Genomic DNA, 26,187 nt, shown 5'->3' on the forward strand with positions numbered 1-26,187 from the left:
CAACACTACCCACGCTGGCCCGTCTTCGTCCTTTCGTTCGTTCGTTCGTGTCAGCCAAATGACGTCCACTGCTGGACAAAGGCCTCCCCCAAGGTTTTCCACAATGCACGGTCCTGCGCTGCCCGCATCCAGGCTCTTCCCGCGACCTTTACCAGATCATCGGTCCACCTAGTAGGAGACCTGCCCACGCTACGTCTTCCAGCCCGTGGTCGCAACTTGAGAACTTTTCTGCCCCAACGGCCATCGTCTCTACGAGCTATGTGCCCCGCCCACTGCCACTTGATTTTAGCGATTCTGCGAGCTATGTCGGTCACTTTGGTTCTCCTGCGGATCTCCTCATTTCTGATTCGATCACGCAGGGAAACTCCAAGCTTCGTCCTTTATTTGTAACTAATTGGAACTTTTCTCATCTTCCAGCGATAGGAAGGACGCTCATACCGCGCTACTTCCGCAGTATATACGAGGGCGGCGTCTCGGAGTTGTACTACACGATGCGGCAGCCGAAGGAATCCTTCCACAACACCAGCATCACGCTGGACTGCGACCACTGTACCATGGTCACCCATCACGGGAAGCCCATGTTCACTAAAGTAAGTTCGCTGCTTCCATTCCTTAGTTTGTTCAGCCAAATGACGTCCACTGCTGGACAAAGGGTCCCCCCAAGCATTTCCACAATGACCAGTCGTGCTTTGCACTGTACATCGTTGCTTTAAGTAACTTAAACTAACCGCATCCTAATCGGTGAACCCGTTCAAGAGCTAAGACCTTAAATGGCTGAAAAACCTATTTTATTGGTTCACCTAAGCTGTCTATGAGCTATAGTACCATGGTCACCCATCACGGGAAGCCCATGTTCACTAAGGTAAGTTGGCTTAGCTTTTTCAAAAAAACACATTTAAAACGGTTACCAATAAACCTAGCTTTTTACAAGAATGTCTCGAATAAAGTTTGTCTTTGTAGAGGCATGCCTTAGCTATGGTCTGGTCGCAGAGCACGTAGAATTTTGTCCAATGACCCCAAGAAGCTACCCATCCTTATTGCTCACGTGTAATTATATTACTGTCGCGCTCACACACTCACTGCTGCTGCCCGTCGCACAGTCGTGACAGCAGCTTGGGGTCATTGGACAAAATTCTACGTGCTCAGCGACCAGACTTTAGTACAAACCTACTTGATTGGAGAGTCTAGATTGTCTTTTAGTCCCCCTTTGGTCTTTTTGGGCCATCCCTCTAGATACTTGTCCATGGCTCTACGTGCTCACAGCGTACGAACCGATTTTTTTTAGAGCGCATAGGTACTGCTCGAGGCTCTTTCTCCTTTGCGCTATACTTTGCTCCCTAATTTTCCCTAATCCGGTCCTCTTCTGTGACTTAACACCAAAAAAATGGTACCAAGCGGGGCTGCTTTCGTTGATTAAAAATAGGGTAAACCAGAGAGTGATTGCCCACTGGTAGTGATTGCCCGCTTTAAGAATAATATTGTCAGGTGCTGACTTTGAATCACTCTAGTTAGATTTGAATTTACTAAGTAGATGGCTCCGAGATCAATGTACAGTAGATTTAAAATTTACAATAGGAAACACTAAAAAAAAACAGTTATGGCGGATTATGTCAAGACGGGTGAAAATGTTACTCAAATAGGTAAAGACTTTATAGCCTGACCAGGAACATAAAAACCCTGGCATAGTGGCGCGTCAATTGCATTTGATAGTGCAACACTGAGTACAGTCGTACCTGTGTTAAATTAATAGGCTAACTTTATGTATCAGGATTCAGGATTACGGGTTTTAATGAATTAACGAAAACATATTATTATAGGTAACCTGGTTTAAATAAATTAAATGAAACCATCAATCGAGCTAGTAGGATTTATTTTATTATTCATCAATAATCAAATTCAGAACTTGAATATTCAACTGCAATGTCTGCTCATGAACGCTTCAAACTCGGTACTTCTTTCCCAATTCCATAAAATTCAACACTTAGAAAGTGACAAAAATTTTTAAAATAGGTAGTTGAAACAAACCACAGCTAATTTTCATAGTGGACTGTACTATACGATACACATGTCAGTCAATTTGACAACCTTTGTCGGAAACATTATTCAATGAAAATATTGTCCAAACCCTTAGTATTTCTCTTCGTCAAATACTTTAACACATTGTGAACCACTTTTCTTTCACGACTATAAAAAGATTTTAGCAATTTAATTCACAAAATCAGTTGCGTACATTTAAAATAAAGTTTGTTTACACTTTGACAGCAATAGACTGACATGCAAGGTGACATGACAATGAAGTTTTCAGTTACTGTTGCCATTAAAAGAAATTAGTACCATTAGTTTTCCGCAACATGGCGAGGGTTTTTATGTTCCTGGTCAGGCTATAACAATTTTACTAAGGAATTACTTGCTTAGAGGTTAATTTTTTTTTGCAAGTTATTTAATATTCAACTAATGGTGTATAGTCATGATGAAATTATAAGTGTTTTCTCCATTATCAATGAAAATAACTGATAAAATTTGATTTCTAACGGTCATTTTAACGGTGGGTAATCACTGCACGTAAATCTGTATATTTTTAGTTATTGCCCACCGTCATTTCAGTTATTGCCATATGTTAATGTATAGTTATTGCCCAGGGCAATTATTATTAGAGTGTTGCCACCATGCAGTAGCAGTGTTTAAGATGCTCATTGCTAGACTTGTTTTGCAATTTACAGGCATAAATATTTAAATGGCTTTTAATGTTTCATTTTCAGTATGCCAAAGACTCCAAAAGTTCAATATAGCATAGAAAATTTGCAAAAAGCGATCGAAGCTGTACTTGATGTATCTAACAATTTATCTACAAGATAAATTGCTGAAAAATATGGTTTGGCTTGAAAAAATTGATAAAAATTCAAACGAAAATACAAAAAATGAAAATCCTACGTTAAATCTACTAGTGAAAATGTTAATTGTAAGGAAATAGATACAACTTTAGGGAAGAATAACCAACATCAGCTCAAGAAATATTTGATAATATGTTAATAAGGCCAAACGCAATTTATTTTGAAATTTTGAAGACTGTACTACTAGAATTTAAGTTTAATGTTTTGTTTTATTTATTTAAAGCCTATTTTGTCATTTTTGATTATTGATTATTTTGTTTAAAGATACTGGGCAATTACTGTGCTTTGATGTGGGCAATTAGTGTATGTAATGGGCAATGACTGTACTTTTTGGAGGATTTTAAATTTATTTCAATATTTTCTAAGTTACGTAAGTTTTAACTAAAAACTGTTAATATTCTGTTTAACAGTTTATTGAGTTATAAGAAAAAAGTCATAAATGGTCGATAATTAAAATACTTTCTTTAATTTTTCATCTCAATGAGTTTGAAATCTTTAAGTGGGCAATAGCTATACGGTTTACCCTAATATCTTCTTCGCAAAACGAGCGCGGTCCCTTTGGGCAGTTGATACCACCAATAATAGCTACTGTATCTTATTACTAGTAATCATCAGGCATCGCTGGCAAGCGTCAACTGGATGACTACGGTAAACCCCTATCGTTTTTGCATTTCCTAGTTGGTGCCACTGTTAAAGTTGCTAGGTTTTTAAGGTATGGATCAATTGCAGAAACACTCAAATGTATTACTATCATACGATCCGAGAATTCATACCATCCTAGACTGCATCTTACTTAACCCCAGGTGCGATTGCGGTCAAATACCTGCCTGTCATGCATAAAAAACATGTTTAAAGTGCCTTGGACATCAGAGTCCTTATGGTCAAGTGTTGATAATGATTTAACCTATACCTCACCTCGTTCCAGGTATACCTGCCTTGTCATGTATAAAAAAAATTTTTAAAGCGCCTTGGACATCAGAGTCCTTGTGGTCAAGTGGTCAAGTGTTGATAATGATTTAACCTATACCTCACCTCGTTCCAGGTATACCTGCCTTGTCATGCATAAAAAAATGTTTGAAGTGCCTTGGACATCAGAGTCCTTATGGTCAAGTGTTAACAATGATTTAACCTATACCTCACCTCGTTCCAGGTATGCACAGAAGGCCGGTTAATCCTGGAGTTCACATTCGACGATCTAATGAGGATCAAGTCGTGGCACATGGCGGTGCGAGCGCACCGGGAGCTCATCCCGCGCCAGGCCGTGCACCCGCCCGACCACGCGGCCTTGGATCAACTGGCCAAGAACATCACGCGGCAAGGAATCACTAACTCCACACTGAACTACTTGCGGGTGAGTTATGCGTGCCTAGTACTTTTATGGTTCATAATTTCAGCCATAGGACGTCCATTGCTGAACGTAGGCCACTCCATATTGACCGGGTAGCGTCCTGGATCTAGCCAGCGCCCTCCTGTTACCTTTATGAAGTCACTAGTTGGCGCCACTGTAGAGAAAGGTCATTGTCACGTGTCACTTACTAGTGGCGAGGACAGTGGCGCCCGACCACGCGGCCCTGGATCAACTGGCCAAGAACATCACGCGGCAAGGGATCACCAACTCCACACTGAATTACTTGCGGGTGAGTTATGCGCGCCTGGTACTTTATTTCAGGCATATGGCGTCCAGTGCTGAATATAGGCTTCCCCCAATGATTTCCATATTGACTGGGTAGCGACCTGCATCCAGTGGCATCCTGCTACCTTTATCAGGTCGTCGGTCCACCTTATGGGTGGACGCCCCATGCGCTTTCAGGTTACGTGGCCTCCACTCCAGAACCTTGATGCCCCTTGCGGTTGAATTATGCGCGCCTGGTACTTTGAAAAGTCTGAAAAGGCTTGCTATCACGTGAGCACGTGTTCGTCCTCCCATAGATTTCCGCCGAACTTCGCTTCGCTTTTTAGGGTTGTTATATAAAATAATTATAAGGGCTCGCCCACGGCGACTTTTTGTGTAGCGATGCAGTCGCGCTGCTGTAGCGCGTTAGTAGCGCGGCATCGCTTCTGTAGTGCGTTGCAAATGCGACTAACGCGCGTTTGTAGCGATGCTGATGAAAAAGTCGCCGTGGGCGAGGGCCCCTAATACCTAACCAGAATTGAAGTATCTTAGTGCTTCTTTTGTAAAAAAAAAACGCTTCTATAACTTAGCTGTCTGTTTGTCCCCAGTTATGCGTGATACTAGAACCGATGCAGGAGCTGATGTCTCGACACAAGGCGTACGCGCTGTCACCGCGAGACTGCCTCAAGACCACGCTGTTCCAGAAGTGGCAGCGGATGGTGGCGCCCCCTGGTGAGTTGCGACTTGAGACCTTGTGTCTGGTACTATAGGAGCTAATGTCGCACACAAGGCGCACGCGCTGTCGCCGCGAGACTGCCTCAAGACCACGCTGTTCCAGAAGTGGCAGCGGATGGTGGCGCCCCCTGGTGAGTTGCGACTTGAGACCTTGTGTCTGGTACTATAGGAGCTAATGTCGCACACAAGCACGCGCTGTCGCCGCGAGACTGCCTCAAGACCACGCTGTTCCAGAAGTGGCAGCGGATGGTGGCGCCCCCTGGTGAGTTGCGACTTGAGACCTTGTGTCTGGTACTATAGGAGCTAATGTCGCACACAAGGCGCACGCGCTGTCGCCGCGAGACTGCCTCAAGACCACGCTGTTCCAGAAGTGGCAGCGGATGGTGGCGCCCCCTGGTGAGTTGCGACTTGAGACCTTGTGTCTGGTACTATAGGAGCTAATGTCGCACACAAGCACGCGCTGTCGCCGCGAGACTGCCTCAAGACCACGCTGTTCCAGAAGTGGCAGCGGATGGTGGCGCCCCCTGGTGAGTTGCGACTTGAGACCTTGTGTCTGGTACTATAGGAGCTAATGTCGCACACAAGCACGCGCTGTCGCCGCGAGACTGCCTCAAGACCACGCTGTTCCAGAAGTGGCAGCGGATGGTGGCGCCCCCTGGTGAGTTGCGACTTGAGACCTTGTGTCTGGTACTATAGGAGCTAATGTCGCACACAAGCACGCGCTGTCGCCGCGAGACTGCCTCAAGACCACGCTGTTCCAGAAGTGGCAGCGGATGGTGGCGCCCCCTGGTGAGTTGCGACTTGAGACCTTGTGTCTGGTACTATAGGAGCTAATGTCGCACACAAGGCGCACGCGCTGTCGCCGCGAGACTGCCTCAAGACCACGCTGTTCCAGAAGTGGCAGCGGATGGTGGCGCCCCCTGGTGAGTTGCGACTTGAGACCTTGTGTCTGTTACCATTATGTTCTCTAGCACGAAAAACTTTCGAGTTCGAATCGTTTGCGTATTCGAATCGCCATCAAAAGATTTAGTACGAAAACTACAACAGCGCCCGTGTTAACTTGTCGTAAAGTGAACTTAGTATGAGAAATGGTTGCGGGTATTTCGCCAAAAATGGTCAATTTTGCCTAATTTCCTTGGTACGAAATATATTTTTGTTTTTAACTATTTTTAGTTTCCCATTGTATTAAGTAACAAAAACTAAGCTAATATATCTAAAAGGGGTGTCATAATTCGTTTTAGAAACAAAGTTATAAGGTCATGAATTTTTGGTAGCCAAGGAAATTATTATAAATATTATTTTCTCTAAGTTTTCTTCTGTGGTTTGCTTTTTTTTTGTTCGACCCATTTTTGTGTACCTTTGCAAGCAAACATACCAATGAATATTGTATCATTACGACCTTTTTACACAAGTAAAGAAGATAAATTCAGTAGATTGAGCTAAGAGTTAAAAACAAGTTGTTCTATATCTATTCTGATACCCATTTCTTAAAATGTAAATTTTAAACTTATTCCAATAAAGAAATACTCAAAATTTGACTTTACGCCGAATTAAAAATGGTCTTTTATAATTTCCTAGGCCTTTTTATGCCACGGAAAACAAGGAAATTAGGGCCAAAGAAATTAGATTTATGCCTAAAAGAGACCACAGACAAAAACCTATTTACCCTATGCATTTACTATTTAAATCGTGGGTTTACCCCTACAGACACAACATCTGTGTAAATATACAATAAAATTAATCCATTGTTTAGCTGCAAAAAACCATCCAAAGAAATTGACTTTTTAGTAAACAAAAACCCAAGGAGGGACCTACTTATGCGATTTGTCGCGAAACTGTTCAACGAAGTACTGTCTTGCCTCGATGGCCTCTTGGGACGAAATGGCCGAGTGTAACGGTGCAGTGCATTACATTCTAAGTTATTTCGTTTCGTTACTACAATGGTCGAAAAGAAGACCCAGGGAAATTATACTTTTGACTCGGACAAGAACTTAACTTCACTTTATTTCCTTCCTTTAAGTATTTGACATTTAAAGTTTTTATTTTCCGATAGCCAAACGTTTCTCAAATATAAAGAGAGTTCTATTAGAATGAAATTACGCTTCAATTTGTTATAATGTGCCTTCATTTTGGCAAACAACAGTAATGGACATAACAAGGAAATTAGAAAAACTACTTTTGATTAAGTTTTTCTACGGTATTATTTGTAGTTTCTGCTATTGTAATAGCAAAAACAAATAAAACTTTTGATTAACTTTCCCATAAAAATAGTTTTATACATATAAATATAAAAAAACATGTGTTCGCCTGCCTGGACACAGAAAATTTACTGTTTCGGCGAAATACCCTTGCACGAAACTTATTTTGGGAATCAAAATTGTCACATTATCGTTTAATTCGAAGGTTGAGTTTCGAATTTTGTCGAATACGCAAACGATTCGAAGACGAAAATTGTTCAAGTGCTAGAGGAACTTATTATATCGCGTCAGCTGAGCGTTTGTTCACTGATTTTTAGAGAGAAGAAGTTATATTTATATTTTTTTAACTTAATAACTGATTAGTATGTAAAACCCACACCCACACCCGGGTATCTGCTGAAAGTCTGTGTCGAAAACTTTCCGCTCCTAGTTGATCGTAACATGATGTAGCTTAGAGGCTACCTCGATATTATTTTATGTAGAACAAGACAAGTATTTCATCGCAATCGCACCATTATAAGTGTGGGCTATCAAACAAAAATAATTTTTCAAATTGATCTTGTGCAAACTTTCATTATGAGAGCGTATCTCATCTTAAAGGCCGACAACGTTCTTGTAACTCCCCTAGTGCTGCAGGTGTCTATGGGTGAGGGTAATCACTTAAGGTTCAGCCAAATCAACGCGTTGACTGAATCTTTATTCCTCCATCGCTGCCTCCTGTCCTGTCCCATAAAAAAAATCGGGCCAGTAGTTCCCGAGATTATCACTTTCAACCAAACAAACTTCTCAGCTTTATACTTAGATTAATAAAACCTAGATGGATAGTCTTCATACAAATGCTTCGTCAAGAGTGAGGCAAAAATCTTATGTCATTAGTGTCAATTTTGTTGGGGAGTGTAGACAGTGAAGGCGATTTTCCCGAAAGTAGGGAAATTTTTAATACGTTTTTAATTATTTCATAATTAACAAAAACAAAACGCATCATGTACTTACTTATTTATTGAATTCAAAGTACCTACCTAATAACAATAAGATAAATCGACTTAAAAGTCTCGATTTCATAAAAAAAGGAAGTGTATTTGTACGGCGAACAATTGGGAAATAAATTTTCTTGTTAGGTACTGGTATCATTCCCGTATTTAATTTTTGAAAGCCAAATTCAAGCAAATTACGCGTCGAATTGTAGTACTTACGTACTTATGAAATGTAACACTGGTCACTTTCTTTCGTTTTTCTGATGTATTTTAGACACCCTTTCACAGCACAAACCGTTTTAATTAATTAAAATTCGTCGGACGTGTTTACCAATTTTTCACTTTGACAGTTCGTGTGACGTTTACGGGTGAGCCGTGCCGGCTCCCTAAAAACTGCCTCACCTTTCGTGCACTGACTGTCTATCTAGGTTTTATTAATCTAAGGCTTTATAATATTACTAGCGGCCGTCCCCGATTTCGTACGCGTGGATCCCGTTATACCTCCTTAGGGGAGGAGTTTCGTACAATCCTTTCTTAGCGGATCGGCGGCGGCGATAGCGGCGTCATAACATCTACCTGTATGCCTTTCAACCCGATCCGTCCAGTGGTTTGGGCTCTGGCTGTGCGTTGATAGATCACTATGTCAGTCAATCATCTTTGAGTTTTAAATATTTAGATTAATGCCCGTTTTCACCATCAATCCCTAATTTTTAAGTGACCCCTATGGTACTTAAAAATTAGGGATTGATGGTGAAAACAGGCATAATATTTCATTTTCATTTTCATTTTCATTTTAATAGATTTATTTTAGGCATATACTTATTTGTACTGTTGCCCCCACAGAATCGCAACGTCCGGCGAGCAAGCGACGCAAGCGCAAAGGCAGCGCCGGCGCCAACGCCGCGCCGCCCGCGCCCGCCAAGAAGCGCTCGCCCGGGCCCAACTTTAGCCTCGCCTCACAGGTATTTATTTATTTAGGAAAACCAGGGTTTTACCACAAAATATAACAGAAGGTAAACTCATGTAGGTATGTACCTCGCTTTGCATACCTAGCTCGCTCGCACGCTAAGCCGTCGCGCTAGGGTTGTCTTGTCATGTGTTTCGTTTATTTCGTTATGATAGAAAAATGTAACTCTTAATACTAGGGAAGAAAGACAATAACAGATATCCACGCATAATTATGTAGTTATGTTTAGTACGTTATTATAGTAATAGTTTGCAAACAAATACACGAGAAGGAAGAAGTATGTAGTTGAGTGGTTGACACTATTATCCAATAATTCCTAAAACCTCTTTAAAATAATTCGATATTACTAATAATTGAGTTGGCTTTCAATTTGTCAACGTTAAACGAACTATTGAAATACAAATAAATACCTTACTTACCTCCCGGAATTGACTGGTAGTTTAAAAAACGAAAATTTAGTTTTTAATGTTGAGTGTAAGCAACCGTCTACTAATGTTATACGCCTTTTTTGTTGTTCACTCATTTTCGCACAAACAAAATAATTTTACAAACGCGTGAGCAGCATCACTCAAGCGAACGCAGTCGCGCCTCGCATTCGTCCAAGACAGAGCCCCGATTACGGTAATTTTTAACGTCTCCAATCCAGACACGCTTCTCGATTCTGCGATGCGATTGGTCAAAACAGCTGACGTACGCTGTTGAACGACCAATCGTATCGCAGAATCGAGAAGCGTGTCTGGATTGGAGACGTTAAATATTACCGTAATCGGGGCTCAGTCTTGATAACGCGTACGTGAGCGGTGTCTATGTGTGCGTGGCTCGAGCGCGCTTAGTATGGAGTTTACCTTCTGATATATTTTGTGGTTTTACAGTGTGTACACTTGTACAGTGACTTAAGATAGGCAACAAGTAAACCACTTATAGGTTCCGCCGCCACTGTTGCGGTGATAGATTCAGTTGACGCGAAAATTATGATATTGTAAAATGTTTGATACAAAAACTAGTCTACAAACGCTTCATTCTTCGGTCAATAAAGATAATTTCATCACTTGGCGCTAATGGTGATTGGAAATGCGATAGTTCTTCGCTCTAGCGCTCACAAGACAAGTTGGCATCACTGTCCCCAGCCTTATTATGCTATGGTTATCCATAGAAAAACTAAACTCAGAAATAGGAAAATCCGCTCCATTTATCCTCGACTCGATTTGTTTAATGTCTCTACTTGTTTCTGTAGTACAATATTAAATTAGTTTGAAGCCCGTGTTGCTAGTACCACAAGCAAGTGAGAAGACCTTTTACGGCATGCCTTTACCCTTTAAGTACTTACTTACCAGTGGCGCGAACTGGTGAGCGCAATAATTAATCTCAAACGACAGAGAGGGCGCCACTAGTTTCTGTCCCAGCTAGAAAAGTCGTAATTATTAACACTCGGCGCTGGCTATCCAGTTCCTTTGCTTGACCCTCTGCGGCGTGTCTAGATTTTAGTTATTTTGTGTGTTTATTTATTTTCACCAACAGTGGCTTACCTTGTGTCCATAAGAGTAAAAATAAATCAAACTTTGTTTGTTCCAGGACGTGATGGTGGTTGGCGAACCTTCCCTAATGGGCGGTGAGTTCGGCGACGAGGACGAACGGCTCATCACCCGGCTCGAGAACACCCAGTACGAGGGCGACGGCGTGGAATGGTCGGCGCCTCCGCCCGCGTCGCCCGCCAAGACGCCGCCCGGCGCGCACTGACGACACTAAATAAATAAATATAGGCCTTTACGGATAAATTATTATATGGACTTTTATTTTTTTGCCTCCAAACCACCTCTACAAGTTCAGAAATGGACCCAAAAAGGTCCGATCATACAAATCACAGTCATTTGTTTCTGCCGCGCGTAGAAAAAACTCTGCAGGAGCTCTGCGCTCCTGGTACTTTTGTTAGAAACTTCTAACTCTTGAGAAACGGGATTACACTCTTACGCGCTTCTGGGAGCCTGGTACTTTTGTCAGACCAATGTGTTACATTCTTCTGCCTTCGCTGACATTTCTATGGTTACGAGTTCTTTATGATGATGATGGCCATGATGGCAGACACCAAATGATTACCTTGACTACATAAAAGGAATATGACTGTATATGAAAAAACTAAATAAAAATCTTATGAAGAATGATCATCACCCGGCTCGAGAACACCCAGTACGAGGGCGACGGCGTGGAATGGTCGGCGCCTCCGCCCGCGTCGCCCGCCAAGACGCCGCCCGGCGCGCACTGACGACACTAAATAAATAAATATAGGCCTTTACGGATAAATTATTATATGGACTTTTATTTTTTGCCTCAAAAATACCTCTAACTGTGACACTGAGAAGGGAGACTCCTGTAGATGGACTCAAAATGGTCCGATCATAGAAAACACTGTCATTTGTTTCTGCCGCGCGTGGACAAAACCGTGACAAAACTCTGCAGGAGCTCTGCGCTCCTGGTAATTTTGCGGCCTCAAAGTAACGTAATAGCGCTCTGACGCGCTTCTTCGAGCCTGGTACTTTTGTCAGACCTATTTTCTCATTCTTCTGCTGTGCTGCCCAGTGCCTCCGCTGATATTTCTAGTTTTTACGTGTCTAATTTATGATGATGGACATGATGACAGACAGAAAAATACCTAAACGACATAAAAGGAACATGACTGTGTCTAAAAAAACTAAATGAAAATCCTATGAAGAATGATCATCACCCGGCTCGAGAACACCCAGTACGAGGGCGACGGCGTGGAATGGTCGGCGCCTCCGCCCGCGTCGCCCGCCAAGACGCCGCCCGGCGCGCACTGACGACACTAAATAAATAAATATAGGCCTTTACGGATAAATTATTATATGGACTTTTATTTTTTTGCCTCCAAACCACCTCTACAAGTTCAGAAATGGACCCAAAATGGTCCGATCATACAAATCACTGTCATTTGCATGAAAAAGATTAACAACAATCATTCATCAAAACCATATGACAGTTTCATCCAGTCAACCTTTGGGCCAAGCAGAAATTATAAATCATTAATCATGGTCAAATAATTCATGATCGGTTGCTATGGTTTAAAAAATGGCAATTTAAGTAAAGAAGTAAATAAAATCGGACAAAAGTTTCATACATAGCTAGTCTTTCTTATATAATATTAAGACAATCTTAGCCAGAATGTTAACAACCAAAAACATCTGAATAAACAATACCTACGTGTTAAGCAAATCATAGTATTTTAAACAAAGATTCAATTAAACAGTTATTATTTCAGCTATGTTTGTCAATACTACAAGTTCACAGGGGTGGCAGGCCCGCAAGCTTTTTGATATTGATTTTTTTCTAAATAAAATGAATTAAAATTCGTTTTAGTATTATAATAAATTCCTGAACGCAGCGGAAGCGCAGATGACATGTCTGGCATTTCATCCACACGTCACCACCGACGTTTAGAAGTACGTTCGAAACACTATACGTTCACCACAAATTCAAATAATTTATTATCAAAGTTCTTTGGCAATTAGTGCTAAATATTGATTAATTTGACTAGTAATTAAAGTAAATTAACGTTAATATGTTGAAAAATCAACATTTTTAATTTTTAAGCAAAAAAGTAACTAATTTTATTGTTCTGTTTATTGACATAACTTTCTCTACAGATTTGGTTTTCGAACGTACTTCAGGACGTGGAACGGAGAGTGGCACTTTCTTACAAGATTTTAATTTATTTCTAATATTAATTCACAAATCGTAGAGTTAAGACTTTAAAATGGTAACAAAATACTTATTCTGTGCGGTTGCTGTAGCGGTGTTTGGCGGAGCCTTCGCCAATAGCTGCCAGAACCCCCAAGTTGAGGCCGCATCATTCACAAGTTTAGATGCGACGATTGTTACACATATCGCGTATATTACGGAATTCACACTGAAGTGCGACAACCCTCTGCCTGAAAACTACGCACTGTACGCCGAGGTTGATGGAAAATCGTTGACGGCGGCGCGTATTGGCGACAACAAATATCAGGTTAGTTTTACAGTAATCTCTACTTCTTCACATAATTCTGTATGAAAGGTACCTTCATTGCTATTGAAACTGTTCAACATACTGCAGCTGGTAGCTATTTATCACCATAGTACGCCTAGAACAGAGGTCTGTATCGTTGGCAAGTGTCCAGTTTTTTTCTTGGTTTTTGCATCCTAATTCCGTACCGCGCGGGAATAACTTGACATGTCATTTTTGCGTACTTTTCAGGGGAGCGATTTTAAAGTTTAGAGTTCCCTGGTAAATCGGAATTAATGATAATTGATATTTTTATGATTGAAATAAGCTAATTTGATGCATATCTTTCGATTGGCGTAAGAATTTGATTAAATTATCTTCTTAATCTATTAAAAAAAAGACTTGTCAAGTTGTGTACCGACGACTTGTCAAGTTATTCACCAAAGAAAAACAAATATTTAAGGTGTAAAAATTGGATTTAAGTTAATTATTTTGAATGAAGTTTAAGTAAAAAAAACAAAACATAAAAATAGAACATAATATGTTCTATTTTTATGTTTTGTTTTTTTTACTTAAACTTAAAAATATTATTTTTATATTTAAAAAAATTATTAAATTATTATACTTTATTATACTTAAAAAAATATTATTTTTATAACTTTTGCAGTTAAATAGTAGCAAATTTATTAGAAAAATCCAATATAATCGCAGATTATGATCGCTTTTGATCAGGTAATTGTATGTTTACTTAAAATTTAAAAAAAGACAAATAAAAGAACAAAAGCCATGCTTCATAACAAGCACAATTAATTTTAATTATTTTAAGCTTACCATTAAGCTTAAAATAATTAAAATTAGCTGGATACATTTTTGCGTAAGGTCGACACGCCCTTTCGCATCCATCGTCCAGTTCACGTCCAAATAACGGATTACTCTAGAACGAAAGCTATTGCTATGATTCCCTGAATGTATGACACGTAAACCCACATTAAAAAAATCTTATAGCATGCTACCGTTTTTGCCAAAAATAAATCCCACATGAGCAGGTGCGCGTTTCAAGGTAAGTTTTTAATATATTTAGGTCTAGTTTGGGATTTACCGCAGTCTATAAGCCTTAACCATGAACCATACAATACGGATAATGATATCGGTGATTGTACTTTATTAAATGACACTTAAAATAAGGTGGATGCGAATTTACTACAATGCAATTTCCACTTTGCGTCAGAAGTGATCGCGGTCTGGTCTAACTGGGTCTAAGATATTAAAATATACAAAACAATGCATGTTTTATATCATGTAAAACGTTATTTACATGACGTATCGAACACAAAGTTTTTTTTTCAGTACTTAGGCCTTTTCCTGGACGCTAATACACGCTCTTAATGTAGCTTACCCTTATGATAGCCAATTTGCGTCCACATTATCACGACTATTTTCTAAATACAGACGTTGTAAATAATATAAAAAGCAAACTGTGCCTAGAGAGGATACCATATTGCAAATTGAGCCATACAATTGAAATTTAAAAAAATGAAATAGACTGAAATATAATTATGTCTGTTTATAATTATTAAGTGTGATAACTAAATATTTTGATTGGTATTAGTATGATTTTATTTATATTTTTTTATTTCTATGCTGTTATTAATTGTTAGTGATTTTGAATGCATTTTTTCTATATTTTATTAATATTACAAAGATAATATTAAAACTTCTAATGGTTTAAAGCAAGTTTAATACTATACTTATAAAGACTAAAGGGAGCATAATGACAACAATTTTTCGTTCAAAATTATTACCAAAAATTGTATATTATTTTTATTCCTCAAATCTACCAACTCACTAAATGGACGAGATCTGGCGTATCGACCCTACTTACTTTTACCTCATCATTATTCCTAAATAATGTCATTGAAGTCAAATAGACTATAAAAATAAAATTATCCGGAACTTAAAATTGACCTAAAAGTTTATTATTAGATTTTTTACTTAAATTCTGTTGTCAAACGAAATATTAGTCTGTTATGAAAAAACATTAGGGTCATTCCATCGTTTCGGGTGTTACGTTCGTACACACATATTCAACAATTTCATGTATTTTGAAATATTATTTTAATAATGTTAGTGCCTTAATCTGTCCGTTTTTAGTTGTTTTATCTAAATAATAAAGTTTGTACAGCTTAGAATGTAGGATAACGAAAATATGAGTCGAAAAGTGTGCGTTTCGGGCGTTACGAGATTTTGCCTCTATGTTCTGACTGTTGCTGCATTTACTGGAATTTTAGCGAATTTTCTTAAGGAATCATACCTAAAACTTACAGGACTTCTAAAGTATGACATTTACAAACCATGTAACATACAATCACTGTTAAATAAAACGTTTTACTATTTTTTTATAAATTTTTTCTTTGTTTCGGGTGTTACAATGGTTCTGTTTCGGGTGTTACGAGTACGAAAATTCAACGCGTTTTATCGATAAAATCGGTGTTTTATTAGTCTCTTGGTACTACAAAATAAGGAGTACAACAAATAAACACAAATAGAGCGAATTCTGGTTTGAAATTACGAAGCAGCTTTTTTTAAAAAATATACAAAGTTGAAGTTTAATTTTTCCTCAGAATATAGCTTTTTCTATTGTTTTTGGCTTGAAATAGCATTACTTTAATTTCTTATTACGATATTTATTGGAAATGTCAAACATCGACACTTTTTAGCAATACCTTAATTTTAGTGTTAAGTCGACATTTCAAAAAAGTCTTAAATTGAGAAATATGACTCCTTTTCCGATGCCAGCGCTAGTGGGAGGTCAAAGGACCCTCACAGTAATACTTTTTTACTTCTCCAAGCAATATACACACATTATCGACACATAAATAAAAATGTAATACCCTTTCCGTTTCGGGTGTTACAGTTTTTAATCAAGAAAGAAACATACTAAATTAGTATCATGCTCAGATATTAGTTAGTATTTGAAATCATTACTACCATGACCTTACTTTTACCAAATATTGTTACCCTAATCCATGTGCAAGGTACAACAATAAAACAAATACCTGTTTTTCTGTTTCGGGTGTTACAACGCCGAAGTAACAAGAAAACACACTTAAAACTTGATAATTATCCATTTTTTTGGGACTATGACGCTATCTACCAGTACTATGATAAATACCCTCGAATCATATAGTGGCAAAACGTTTCACAGATTGATAGTTTTTTTTTAAATCGTATTACCAATAATTAGAGAGAAAATGATCATTCGACAGTTGACTTAAGTATAGACTTTGAAGACTAATAACTTAAAAATTACTTGTTTCTTGGAGATTTTTTTTGTTGCACATTATAATTTGGAATGTTTACTTTCAAAATTCATCAGATTTAATGCGAAAAGAACATATTTAGTTTTTCACCCTCGGTAACATTTGTCATGGAATGACCCATTAGTAGATAGTACCTACCTATTGACTAAACTTATCCTTTTTCTTTCAACTTGCTATTTAAACGTTAATTTAGTTTAAAACTATTGAAAATAGTAATAAAAGTAATAATTAACGCTTAAATATATTAAAAAAATATTTTCAGGGGTTGGTAAGTAAAAAATATTTAAAGACGCTCGAAATCCTGACAATGTTATATTTTAACAACTGCTAATGACACATATAAAAATATGATTATACGAAGGTAATAGCTGGATAACTCCAAATATCCAAACTCTTGACTGCGTGCATAACAAGACAACTGCACATATCATGGATGTGTTTAGTACTCAGAGGGGATCATAACTTGATAACTGTTTTTGTCAAATTAAAAACGAAAATCCATAAATGTATAAGTCGAGATATTAATAAATACATGTTCTGACATACATTGATAAGTCGAAATATAAATGTTTGTAAGAATAATATTAATTGGATATATCGTTATGTCAAATATTTATTGCCTAAATTAGAGATATTTACTTATGAACAAGAGCTGTATTTCAAGTATTTTTGGGTATTTCGAGTTGAGTTTTTTATACCAGTAGGGTATAAGGTAGAGGAAGCGCAAGCTAATAAATAAAAAAAAAGTGCAGGTCGAGATGTCAAGTTATTCCCGCGCGGTACGGAATTAAGCAGTTCCTACGATGAGATTGGTTCCCTAGATATCTAAGCTTTATGGTAAAAATGAACAATAGCTTAATAATGTTGATTTTGATTCTTGGTGTTTACGTTGAACTAACCTAATCTACAAGGCTAACATATTTCACTTGTATCAATATAAACTATGTACTTTATTATCTTGTCTTCAATAATTGTGTTCACTGCTTGAAATATTAAGCACTGGCTAATTTGAATCAATTAAAACTTTTCATTTCAAATTAAGCAAAATAATAAAAAGTTTGGTTTTAAGTTGATTTTAAATCTCAATACTTTTGAATTATATTATATTTTATTTTTCTTTATTCAGAAAACCACAGCTCCTTATAATATTAATACAAACAGGTATTTTTATAGTTCTTACAGCCAATAATGGATTCTATTATTATTACAATCTCGTAAAAACAGTCAAAGGGGCAAAAAAGAAACATAAGGCTTGCATGCAGGTACCTAAGTGAGTAAATGTAATGTGTGTGTGTGTGTGTCTATCCATAACATTCTACAGCATTTAACTGCTAGACATAGGCCTCCCATAATACAAACCACTTGTCTATCAGCTATTCGTGGACCTCCATGTAGCTCAGCTGCAGTCAAACCATAATAAAACCTTTAATAGGGTATTTGCCACCACCAGTCAATTGACATACTTTTAAAAACTGTCAAAACGAGACTCTCCCATAGATTTTGTATGGCAATACTAGCCTGTGATGCCATTATTTTGTCAAAACTCAATTAGGCTACTATTTTCAATTACATTGCAACCAAAAATCTTCATTTACAGGTAATTTAAAATAATTATTTTCAAGACGAGAATGAAGTGCTTTTTTTTTAAAAGTTGTGCTTTAGAATTATTGGGGAATGGTGTCAAAATGTCTATTATTGCCTCCGTTTCCAGATCTCCTGGATCGAAGAGCCGTCCAAGGCGCGTTCCGGCACGCACGAGATCCGTGTGCTAGACGAGGAGGGCTGGGCGTCCCTAAGACGCGCTCGCCGCGCCGACCCGGCTGCGGATGTCGCTCCGCTGCTGGCTATCCAGCTACAGCATCCTGGCAGTGAGTATATTGAGTCATTCATAGATTTCTGAAGTTACTCTTGAGCTTGACCCCAGATGGCAGTTTATTAATAGTCGCGGGCGGACTTCGTACACGTGGATCCCGTGTTACCCCCTTAGAGGTAGAGTTTCGTAAAATCCTTTCTTAGCGGATGCCTACGTTATAACATCTACCTGCATGCCAAATTTCAGCCCGATCCGTCCAGTGGTTTGGGTTGTGCGTTGATAGATCACTGTGTCAGTCAGTCAGTCACCTTTGAGTTATACATATATCGCACGTTCATAATCAAACCGTCACTATACGAAATTTGGAGAAATTGAGTTAACAACGCCATCTATCAGCGCTCCGCGAAAAGCGCATGCTGTAAAAATCCCACGCTTAAAACTCAAATAGTTCGGCAGATATAACTAGTGTCGTTATGGAGTTTAATGGGAAAACCGGCATTTGTTGTGAGTAACAGTGACACGTTTTTAGTAGTGACGGGATCTGGACGGGCACGCCGTGATAGTTATGTAAACTCTGTGTTGAAAAACGTAATTTTTAGCATAAAGACGCTTTTACTCCAAACCATAAGATAAATCACAATAAAGTAATACGAAAAACGCCTTAAAACAAAAAGTGACAATATTTCTCTTACATTTTTAAAAAGATTGTTCATCACTTCGTAGAATATTGTGTTTATCCAAATAGTGTAATATTAAAACAACAAGAAAGATTTTTAAATGATTAAGTAGTTATAATTTTATCTGACAAAAATGCCACCAGTCAATCCAAACACTAGAAAAATCAAAGAAATTATCAAGGTAATTACTACTTTGTCTAGCATTTGTGGACTATGAAAAAGCCTTGGATTCGATCGAGATCTGAGCAGTGCTACAGTCTCTCCAACGGTGCCAAATTGACTATAGATACATCGAAGTGTTGAAAGGCTTGTACGAAAACGCCACAATGTCGGTTCGTCTCCAGGATCAGGACTCGAAACTCATCCAGTTGCAGCAAGGGGTGAGACAGGGAGACGTCATATCTCCGATACTGTTCAACACCGCCCTGGAAGATATTTTCAAGCTTCTGGAGCTGGACTGGAGCGGATTCAGCATAAATATCAACGAGTACATCATCCACCTTCGATTTGCGGACGACGTCGTAATCATGGCTGAGACTGGAAGATCTAGCCATAATGCTCGATGGCCTAAGTAGAGCCTCTCAACAAGTGGGCCTGAAAATGAATATGGATGAGACAAAAAACATGTCAAATGTCCATGTAGTATCCACTCATCTGGAGACTCTACACTCAAAAGTTTGTTGACAATTTATGTATACCTGGGACAAACAGTCCAGTTACGTAGGTCCAACTTCGAGAAAGAGGTCAATCGTGAATCCAACTCGGCTGGGCAGCGTTTGGGAAGCTTCGTGATATTCTCACGTCCGAAATACCGCAGTGCCTCAAGACAAAAGTTTGATCAGTGTGTGTTGCCAGTGATATTTTATGGATCTGAGAGGTCACCCAAAAGGTGATGGAGCGTGCGATGCTCAGTTAGTTTCCCTACGTGATTGAATCAGAAATGAGGAGATCCACAGGAGAACCAAAGTGACCGACATAGCCCGCAGAATCGCTAAAATCAAGTGGCAGTGGGCGGGGCACATAGCTCGCAGAGGTAATGGCCGCTGGATAATGATCCAGAATTTAAACCTACTTTTCTGAGCCTTTTTCCCATGAAAAATTACTGTCTAGTTCGTCAAGTTCATCGAGGTCATCAAGTTCTTGTTGTTTAAAGGCTGCCTGAACAAGAGAGTACCTTATTTTCTAAGGAGTTGATTTAAGTGATGTAATTTTATACTAATTTCATGTGTGTAAGGTATTTATTTCTGATCGAGAATTTACATTTATTACTGTTACCATTGGTTCCATTTAATCCAAATTATTAAGTTTTAAGTTCATTAAAATTACTGATTTTTCTATGTTAGTTTTATTTAATAATAATCATTTTTTAATCTTTCATCGTCAAATTTATATGAAAATAGTGACATTTCTACCGGAATTAATAATACAACATTAACATGTTTTTAATTGAAAACTGTCACTGTCTCAATTTTAGTGGAAAAGTGACACTGTTTTTAGGGAAAAAATTAAATATTAAATAAACCATTATGATAATTTGAAAGATAATTATACTTCCGTAAAAGCCAAACAAGCCACTACTGGTATTTAACAAAAAACAAAACATTTAAGAGCATTTTGCTCATTTTGCAAAGGTTTTAAAATTTGAGCATTTCAAATGCTTTTCCTGAAAAATCGACTTTTTTGTATAGTGACAGTTTGATTATGAACGTGCGATATTATTACCCGTCTGCGCCAGAAGGAGGGTTATGTTTTTCGAGTGTATGTATGTACATTTCTTTGGCACGGCCTATAGCCTAAACGGCTTGACCGATTTTAGCGTGAGTGGTGTCGTTAGATTCGTCTTAATCGTGAGAGTGACACTGGCTATATTAAAGTTCGAAAAAAATCCAAATGGCGGATTTTAGGCGCCATAATGTCTTAAAAAAAATTTTTTTTCCCTAAACCTTATTTTATTCAAATTCAAATTCAAAATATTTATTCATAGCAAAATACATATTGCGTTGAACAAGTTACAAAAATACATTACATTTCAATTAACTAACATGTCATTTAGATTACTTTTTTTTGTTAAATTGTTAACAAAATTAAATATTATTTTGTTGTGTTCCAGGCTACTCCGGCCCCTGGGTGAACTCCGAAGTGCTTGCCACGGGAATGTCTATCCTCGTCGCGTACGTAGCCCTCAGGAACAAGAGCAAGATCTTAGCGTAGGCTGTATTTTAGTACTTTGTTAATTTTAAAATAAATTGATAATTTATAGAAAGCTTGTCGTGTTATTGAACCCTTAAAAAAATCTTAAACGCAGCATATGACATGTCGTCCGCCCACAAGGTGGACCGACGACCTCAAAAAGGTAGCAAAAAAGCGCTGGATGTAGACCGCTAATAACCGGGTGATGTGGAAATCATTGGGGGAGGCCTATGTTCAGCAGTGGACGCCCTGTGGCTGAAATGATGATGATGTCTATTCAATAAATCTTAAAAGCAGCTTCTCTCTAAAGTAGTGCTTCGGTCGATCAAAGCCTACTATGAAAGTTATAGTTCTAAAATCGCTTTGCTCCAGTGATTTTTCGTATTTATATCGCTCCATGAAACGATATCGAAACATAATTTCTGTTTTGGGGGAGAAGTAAATAAGCTAATCATTGAAATAATATTATTTTGATTATTAAGTCTTTGTTTAATTAGGTAGGTTTCCAAAGTTTCCCTGTTTCCAAGACTGGAAAAGATCGCTTCCAAGCGACGGGACCGTCTAATTTTTAGTGTGCTGTTACAAGAATCATGCAATGCATAAAAAGAAACGTGTAATATACGTATTATTTAAAAAGCCACTAATTACGAATTGGGTCCGGTCCGTTATCTGCCTTTCATATTTAGTAGCTTAATACGTCAACAATCAGCTGGAGATCTGTCAAAAATATATTTGAACCAGGGTGTGGAAACTTCCATACAACGGTCATCGCAGTGAAACTTGCTTCCAAACAGCGACATCGGTGAATAAATTCAAATACTTTTTAACTACCCTAAAATGCTCTAGATGTCGCTGCTCCTGTTTCCTTCATATTTTCATTTTTTTCTTAATTAAAATATATTTGAGAATATTGTTAATTACAATGTGAAAACTTTTTTTAAATGAAATTAATTTGTTTTAATTTAAAACTGAACATTGACATTTTTGTTATAATTTACATAATAGAGTAGTAGAAATTACTATTTAACATATGGCAACTTTGTTTTTCCTCCAAAATGGCCGGTGTTGTTTTTGTTATGTTAAATGCATTCTTGTTTTCTTAGCCATCATTTAAGTTTTCTGTGGCCCTATTATAGTATTGAAGAGTCGTCGAGTCAAATTCAAGTTAATTTCTTCGTACCTGCTGCTGTTCTGGTTCATCGGAGTTTTGTTCGTTCCTTCGTGAATCGCGAAGAAACTTTCTGTTATGTTCACAAGTGATCTGAGTTTTCTCAATGTGCAAATGCTTTTTTTGTGTTGTTGAAAACTTTGCGAAAAGACGCTTTTGGTGTATAATATTATGTGTGTTCATAAATAAAGTAAAATTATTAAATTCAAAAGTTTTTGTTTACTTATTTGCATTTCCATGTGCAATGTAGAATTTTTCCAAAACCATTGTTTTGAAAATAATAAAATACGTACACCATAAAGATAAATATTTTCAAAATAATGGATTTGAAAAAATTCTACATTGTACATCATAAAAACAATAATTCTTTGAAGGTTATGAGGGCCTATGTGTGCGTGAACTGTGTGTATGTGTGCGTGGACTTTATGTATGTATGTGTGCGTGTACTATGTATGTATGTGAGCGTTACGTACGTAGGTTAAGTACAGGGAATTTAACACCAGGCTGTCAATTAGTAGGTTCAAAAATTTGACAGAGAGGGTTCTCTATTTCCTATGTATTACTTTTCTCTATGATTTGAACTTTGGAGGTTATGTTGTGTTGTGAACTTGTGAAAGTCAACAAATAAAAATTTCTTTGTCGATTCAAAATGACCGTAAAACCTCGTGAAAGGCCAGCCGCCGATAATGACGACCCGGTCGAAAATATGCTGAAGAAGACTGGCTGTATAGAGCTGCATTATAAAGTTCAGGTAAAATTATTCATCATCTCTATTATAAACAACTACGTTGTTGCAGGTCAATCAAAGCGTACATAATAAGAATAGGTACATAATGGAAACCTCCACTACAATAAATAATAACTAGGTTCTATTATAATGTGGCTCATTCATGCTGCATGTATTTTTATTTTCCTGACAGAAAACAAATAAAAACCAAAAGAAAATCTGTTTATTTTAGGGTTTACCTATTGTTTACAACTTGTTTACTATATCAGGCTGTATTAATGTTCTTCTGTGACTGAAAATCTTTCATAATGTAGGTATAAAATGATTTAGCTTTTTTATTATAGTTATTTGCTTTTATTGAAATGTATCTTTTTGCCAGGAGTGCATAGCTACCACCAAGGACTGGAGGAAGTGCCAGACAGAGGTCAATGAGTTCAGAAACTGCATTTCTAAACACAAGCAAGAAGAGATGGCTAAGGCCAAAAGTTGAGCTACCTAATAATTAATTTAATTTATTTGTATTAAAATAAAAATAGTTGAGGAGGCATTTGTGTTAAAAATGATGCATTTGTGTTAAAAATGATGCATTTTTACCATAAATAAAAGTGTTGGTTATAAGTTTTGTGTAAATATAGTTTTGTTCCAAATAATAAGTGTATTTTATTTACTGTTTTTATATTGTTATGACCCAAAATAATAAAATGGCCCGTTAAAACACATATTTACTACAAAATTGAAGTTAAATAATGTTTTTCGACTAAAAGCTGGAGTCCCTTTCCGTATCCGGAACCACCACCGGAAACAGGAAATACCAACTCGGAAATGAAACCATTTGCGAAGATAGTTATGTAATTAGGAAAAAGGCCGATAATAGTTTAAAAATCACAAAGAAGAACAATATTATTCCTAAACGAATCAATGACTTACATTTTCATTAACTTTCAATGATAAGTATAAACATAAAATTGAGTCAAAATATAAACTGCATTAAATGGTACTGACTTCATAAATGCTTACGCGATGTCGTCAATGTCATTGTCAAATTGACGTATCATTTGTTTTGGTGGGTGCTGCAGTTGAGGTTATAAAAATGTTCAGAAAGCTGAAATTATCTCAAATATCGCTTTATTACAACAGTTACTCCACCAGAGTAGCACTAGACGCGAGCCTGAAGGAAAGCTTTGAGTCCAAACAGTTCAAACCACGGAAACATCCCGGTACAACACGAGTGAAAATTGCGAGTATACCACCCGATATTCAGAAGGCTATAAAAATAATTTTAGAAGACAACAAAGCAAAAGCTTTGCAGGAAGACAGCCTGAAACTCAACAACTATCTGCGGTCTAGGTTATTGCCCCCTGAAGATGGAGATATTGATCTAAAAGCCCAGAAAATCTATGATAAAATTGAAAAGAAAACTTTCGAAAAAGTTAACACAGCAGCAGCAGAATTGACTCCAGATCAGTTAGAAAAGTACAACCAAAAAGTAAAATCGAAGGTGTTCAATATTTTAAAGACTAATGTGTATAGGTGGGGGAACATATCCTACGATAAAGCGACCAGTTTGCAATATTTAATGGTAAGAGCAGCTCCTGAATATGCTATTTTGGTCAGAATTCTCGATGAAATTGACAAAAAATATCCTGATTATAAACCAAGGAGTTTCTTCGACTTTGGTTCAGGCGTTGGTACAGGCACATGGGCGGTCAATACGTATTGGAAGGGTGATATTTTCGAATATTTCTGCGTTGACACATCTGTACATATGAACGACTTGGCCCGCCTTATACTTTGCCATGGAAAAGATAATATTGAGATGCCTTTAAGAGGTTTCTTTCAACGGCAATTCCTTCCAGCATCATCAGATATGAAATACAGTATTGTTTTGTCAGCTTTCTCACTATTCGAAATGCCCAATATGAAATCTAGACTGGAAACTATACAAAAATTATGGAGTAAAACCGAAGACTATTTAATCATTGTCGAACAAGGCACAAATGCTGGTTTCAAAATTGTCAACGAAGCTAGAGAATTTGTCCTGAATCTATCAAAAGGGAAAAACAATGGATACGCATTCTCACCATGTCCGAATGACAATGTTTGCCCAAGATATCTAGAACAAGAAACTCCATGTAATTTCTTGATGAAGTACGAGTCGTTACAGTATCCATCCAAAGCTGAGATACATGCAGATGTGTTTTCTTACGTAATTCTCAAAAAGGGTGAACGACCGTCTGATGACCCACAGTGGCCTCGTATAGTTAGAGCTCCGATCGTCCGTTCCGGTCACACAATTTGTAGATTATGTACAGCGCAAGGGGACTTGAAAGAAATAATATTTTCTAAGGGAAAGTACGATCAGGCTACGTATAGATGTGCAAGGTCTAGCAATTGGGGTGATGTTTTACCGGTGAAATAAAATATGTTAAGCTTTTATAATTGTTTTATTTCATTGTCAGGTCATTTAGTCTCCACAGGAGCAAGAGCACAACCCTCTAATGTACCAAAGCTAATGAAGGATTTGGTCACTAAGTTTCTGTTAGGTTTTAAGTGTCCTACTCCTATAACTGTTCAGTCCTTGTAAAAATATTGGCGGGTATTCTCACATTTGCTTCGCCAACTTTATTTCCTACCATCGTTCAATGGTCGGAGAAGGTCCCACTGGCCCGGCGACGCTCATCGCGCACACCCGTGTGTCGCGCACGCTTAGCGAGTCTACGAGTGACGTTCACTCCCTCAAAAGACCGTGTCTTTTGCTATAATTCGCGTGTAGCCGTGCTCCGCATACCATCATCATCATCAGCATCAGCTCCGAGCATACTCTGGCAGTGCTCCACCGCCCAGAACGCCGTGCGTCTGCAGGTTGGCTTCCGTCCGTGGCGAGGGTCGATTTTAAGGTTGGTGAAGCTCAGATTACCTGT

General features: G+C 38.0%; 4 protein-coding genes across 7 annotated transcripts in view; all 4 read left to right on the plus strand.

The window, feature by feature from the left end:
- Nucleotides 1-11,158, plus strand: part of LOC135086098 (LIM domain-binding protein 2) — a 51,380-nt gene extending 40,222 nt beyond the window's left edge. For 2 of the 4 annotated variants that reach the window (XM_063980867.1, XM_063980866.1), the window contains exons 5-7: nt 418-590; nt 4,042-4,242; nt 5,112-6,074. In XM_063980867.1, the coding sequence (XP_063836937.1) occupies nt 418-590; nt 4,042-4,242; nt 5,112-5,273 (536 nt within the window). In that variant the 3' untranslated portion in view covers nt 5,274-6,074. Of the gene's footprint in view, nt 1-417; nt 591-4,041; nt 4,243-5,111; nt 6,076-9,253; nt 9,373-10,949 lie in introns of those variants that run through there. The other 2 variants (XM_063980868.1, XM_063980865.1) reach the window with 2 other exon arrangements.
- A 1,872-nt stretch (nt 11,159-13,030) lies between these two features.
- LOC135086198 (translocon-associated protein subunit delta) lies at nt 13,031-21,444 on the plus strand. Its single transcript, XM_063980997.1, has 3 exons — nt 13,031-13,395; nt 18,403-18,559; nt 21,292-21,444. The coding sequence occupies exons 1-3, from the start codon at nt 13,144-13,146 to the stop codon at nt 21,390-21,392; spliced, it is 510 nt and encodes a 169-aa protein (XP_063837067.1). The 5' UTR covers nt 13,031-13,143; the 3' UTR covers nt 21,393-21,444.
- A 1,675-nt stretch (nt 21,445-23,119) lies between these two features.
- Nucleotides 23,120-23,919, plus strand: LOC135086013 (cytochrome c oxidase assembly factor 4 homolog, mitochondrial). Its single transcript, XM_063980791.1, has 2 exons — nt 23,120-23,290; nt 23,646-23,919. Exons 1-2 carry the CDS (start codon nt 23,189-23,191, stop codon nt 23,754-23,756), a joined length of 213 nt encoding a protein of 70 aa, XP_063836861.1. The 5' UTR covers nt 23,120-23,188; the 3' UTR covers nt 23,757-23,919.
- A 381-nt stretch (nt 23,920-24,300) lies between these two features.
- On the plus strand, nt 24,301-25,705 carry LOC135086108 (methyltransferase-like protein 17, mitochondrial). The gene has a single exon (XM_063980881.1). It carries the CDS (start codon nt 24,357-24,359, stop codon nt 25,683-25,685), a length of 1,329 nt encoding a protein of 442 aa, XP_063836951.1. The 5' UTR covers nt 24,301-24,356; the 3' UTR covers nt 25,686-25,705.
- The last annotated feature ends 482 nt before the right edge of the window (nt 25,706-26,187 follow it).

Source organism: Ostrinia nubilalis, chromosome 30 (genome assembly GCF_963855985.1).
Source record: "Ostrinia nubilalis chromosome 30, ilOstNubi1.1, whole genome shotgun sequence".
Classification (NCBI taxonomy): Eukaryota; Metazoa; Arthropoda; class Insecta; order Lepidoptera; family Crambidae; genus Ostrinia; species Ostrinia nubilalis.